Source organism: Mandrillus leucophaeus, unplaced genomic scaffold, assembly GCF_000951045.1.
Source record: "Mandrillus leucophaeus isolate KB7577 unplaced genomic scaffold, Mleu.le_1.0 Scaffold236, whole genome shotgun sequence".
Lineage (NCBI taxonomy): Eukaryota > Metazoa > Chordata > Mammalia > Primates > Cercopithecidae > Mandrillus > Mandrillus leucophaeus.
The window spans coordinates 1,189,132-1,192,281 of NW_012102432.1; the positions used below are offsets into that span (position 1 = coordinate 1,189,132).

At 35.6% G+C, this 3,150-nt stretch overlaps 1 protein-coding gene across 1 annotated transcript in view; it reads left to right on the plus strand.

Moving 5' to 3' along the window:
• GGH (gamma-glutamyl hydrolase (conjugase, folylpolygammaglutamyl hydrolase)) overlaps positions 1-3,150 on the plus strand; it is a 26,987-nt gene that overhangs the window by 10,620 nt on the left and 13,217 nt on the right. Inside the window, exons 5-6 of the mRNA XM_011982189.1 lie at positions 1,763-1,847; positions 2,771-2,909. Coding sequence (XP_011837579.1) covers positions 1,763-1,847; positions 2,771-2,909 — 224 coding nt within the window. The remainder of the gene's footprint in view (positions 1-1,762; positions 1,848-2,770; positions 2,910-3,150) is intronic.

Consider the following 3,150-nt stretch of genomic DNA (forward strand, 5'->3'; position numbering starts at 1 on the left):
TTCAGTAAATATTTACTGTAAAATCATTTCAATTTAGTAAAACATTTACAATGCCCAGTATGTGCTGTGTGCAAGGTACTTTGGCATGGACAAAGATCATTAAGTCTAGGCTAGAATGTAATAGTAGAACCTGAAAAATAGACCTTTTGAATCACTTCATTTTTTTCCCACCCTCTCCCCAATTGCATTCCTGTTTGGAGAGGAATCTGAAATCAAGTAGCAGTGTAGACAGTAATACATACTTTTGGGAGCTAGCCTGTCCATTTGATCAGTATGTCTTCATGCAAACCACCAAAATGAGTCCATTTTCTATCTTCCTCACTTGCTTTCTGCATTGCCACTAATTCTTGCTCCTGTAGGCCCCTTTTCTCTCTCATGTAGTCACTGAAAGCTGCACTCCAAAGTGGGTTAAATTGGGGGCCTTATTTATATCTCGGAGTGTCACCAGAAAATGAGCTGTATTCTAATGTGACTCCAAAAGCACCTTTATTGAGTCACTATTATGCATTGGACCCCATAGTATTTTGCAGGGGGAATAACAGAGATGAAAAGACAGAGCCATGCCCTAAGGAGTTTGTCATATAGGAGGGACAGTCAGGTTTTGCTGCATGAAAGGACTTTGGGGTTAGACATACCATATTTGATCAGAGGCAGCTTTTTAAATACTAAGTTAATGTCTGTAAGCTGGAGACCTGGGATGCAAAACATAAAAATTAAAAAATACTGAGTTAATGGAAAGAGAGAACGCTAATGAGTCTTCCCTAAGCCACTTTTAATTGTGGGATTTTCTGCTTGGGTTTGTGGTAGATATTCTCCCACACAGATGCTTATATGTTTTCTACCAGACTGTGATCTTCCTAACAGCAAAACCACTCATGTTTGTCTCTCTAGGCAAGTCCTGAGTCTAGCTCGTGGAAGAAACAGAATATATTTCTTGAATAACAACAATCTCACAAGTGATATTTCACATACCTCAAACTTGTATTTAAATATTTTCAAAATTTTAATATGTTTAATACCATTTTTCTTACCTCTTTTGAATATCCTTGGTTCTTTCAAGACGTTGCTATAAATTATAAATTTAAAAGTTTAATTTTAAAAGTTGATATAAAAACATGAAAATAGTTTTCTATATTTCACCTTTATAAGTGTGTAAAAGAATATCAAATATTTTTGATTGCCTCCTTTTCCTAGACTTTTTGTAGAATCGTAATTATGTTTCTTGAAAAAAATGTTCTAATACCATGTGTATTTCTGAAGAGACTCAGGATGATAAGAATTAAGTTCTTGGAGAAATTTAATTCCAGCTTAAATATCTTTTTTATGACCAGCTTGTTCTTTATAGTTAAATTATTTGTGAGCTAAGTCCTACCCACCTGCAATTGATTTGGCATGACAGATCACCTTCTTTTAAACCTGGCTAAACCTGGAATTTTGTCCGTCTTTGATATCTAGCTCTGTGTACTCTTGCCCCTCCCCTACTTATTTACTTTTAATTTTCCCACACTCTATTTCATCAAATAAACTTTTTGAAGAGGTTTTTGGAAAATATTCTCTAAAGTGTTGTTAACTGCTGTAGTTTCTGAATGGCTGGGATTGTAAATATTTTATAATTTCTTTTTTGTTTTTCTAATTTTCTTCAAGGATCTTATTGCATATGTAATAAGAAAAATTGTTTTAAAATAAAAAGATTGTTTTCTGTGTGTGTATGGGTCAGGGGTGGCAAAATACACCCTATTTGATTTATGTGACGTTGTTTCAGAATCCTTTTCCCTGGAGGAAGTGTTGACCTGAGGCGCTCAGATTATGCTAAAGTGGCCAAAATATTTTACGACTTGTCCATACAGGTAAATATCAGTTATTGCTTGTTATTCCAGATGGATTTTTGTAAGTTTTGTAAGTTTTGTAAGTTTTAGTGAGAGTAGTTCTTGTTTTAAGCAGATGGTAATGCTCCCTTCAAAATTACCCTTAGCCTCATCATACCTTTAACCTTGAGGCACCTGTTCTTGGCTGCACCCAAATAAAAGTGTTTTCCACGTGCTTCATCTAATCCTGGGCTTCCAGAGACCCTTCAGAGCCCTGCTGACTGGTCCTCTCTTGATGCTTGTTAATGTGAACCATGTCCTCATGTGGTGTAGACATTTTGATGTCTCTCTCTGTCCTCTTATTTTATTTTATTTTTTTGCGGCATTGTTTCTGTGTTATTAATTCTCACTTCTTGAAATCTGTTCTTCTTCCCAACTCATTCAATCCTATTAGAACTTTCTTCACAGTTACCGTAGACTCCATGTTCATTTACCAAGCAGAGCTTCTGAGCCTCTGACTTCTCCTTTGTAATGGTCACAGTGGGACTGCCTTTGTACCATAGCTCAAACCCTTACTGTTTCTCTCCTCAACTATTAACAGTGATTTTTAAATTAATCTTGCTAGCCCTAGTATCTTACCAATCCCCGCTTAAATATTTCCCTAAATAAGTGTTTTTAGCCTTTGAAATACTTGTTTCAAACTTTTAATAGCTAAGGTCAGTAATCTGTAGGCTTTTATAGTCTTTGGGTCAAGATATACAGTGTGTCCGCAGCTCATGTTTTCCAGCCTGTGTGGGAGCTTCGTCTGAAGAGAGAGTAAGTGATAGCCTACTTATGGATCCTGGAGAATGCTTCAGAAATCCATGTGTAACTCAGGTGCCTGTTTGGTAATGACAAAAGATATGGCTAATTTTTATTTTGAAAAGTTTGAATAAACTTAATTTTCTCTTTTTCTACTTGCAAAGAGTTTTCATGATGGAGACTATTTTCCTGTGTGGGGCACATGCCTTGGATTTGAAGAGCTTTCACTACTGATTAGTGGAGAGTTCTTATTAACTGTCACAAATACTGTTGACGTGGCAATGCCGCTGAACTTCACTGGAGGTAAGAGTACTCTTTCAACCCTTTAAAAAATATTTGCTGGGCAGGATTAGTAAGTAACAAATATGAAAGTAAAAGTGCTTATTTTTATTTTCTTTTTAGCCTTTTCCCTGAAGAAAAAAATGCTTACAACATTAGCATTTAATTTATTTACACAGGTTGAAGATGTGAATTACCATCCTTATACTCATTTATGAGGATGACTTAAGGAATTGTGAATTTTAATAACTCATTGCTTCTAGTG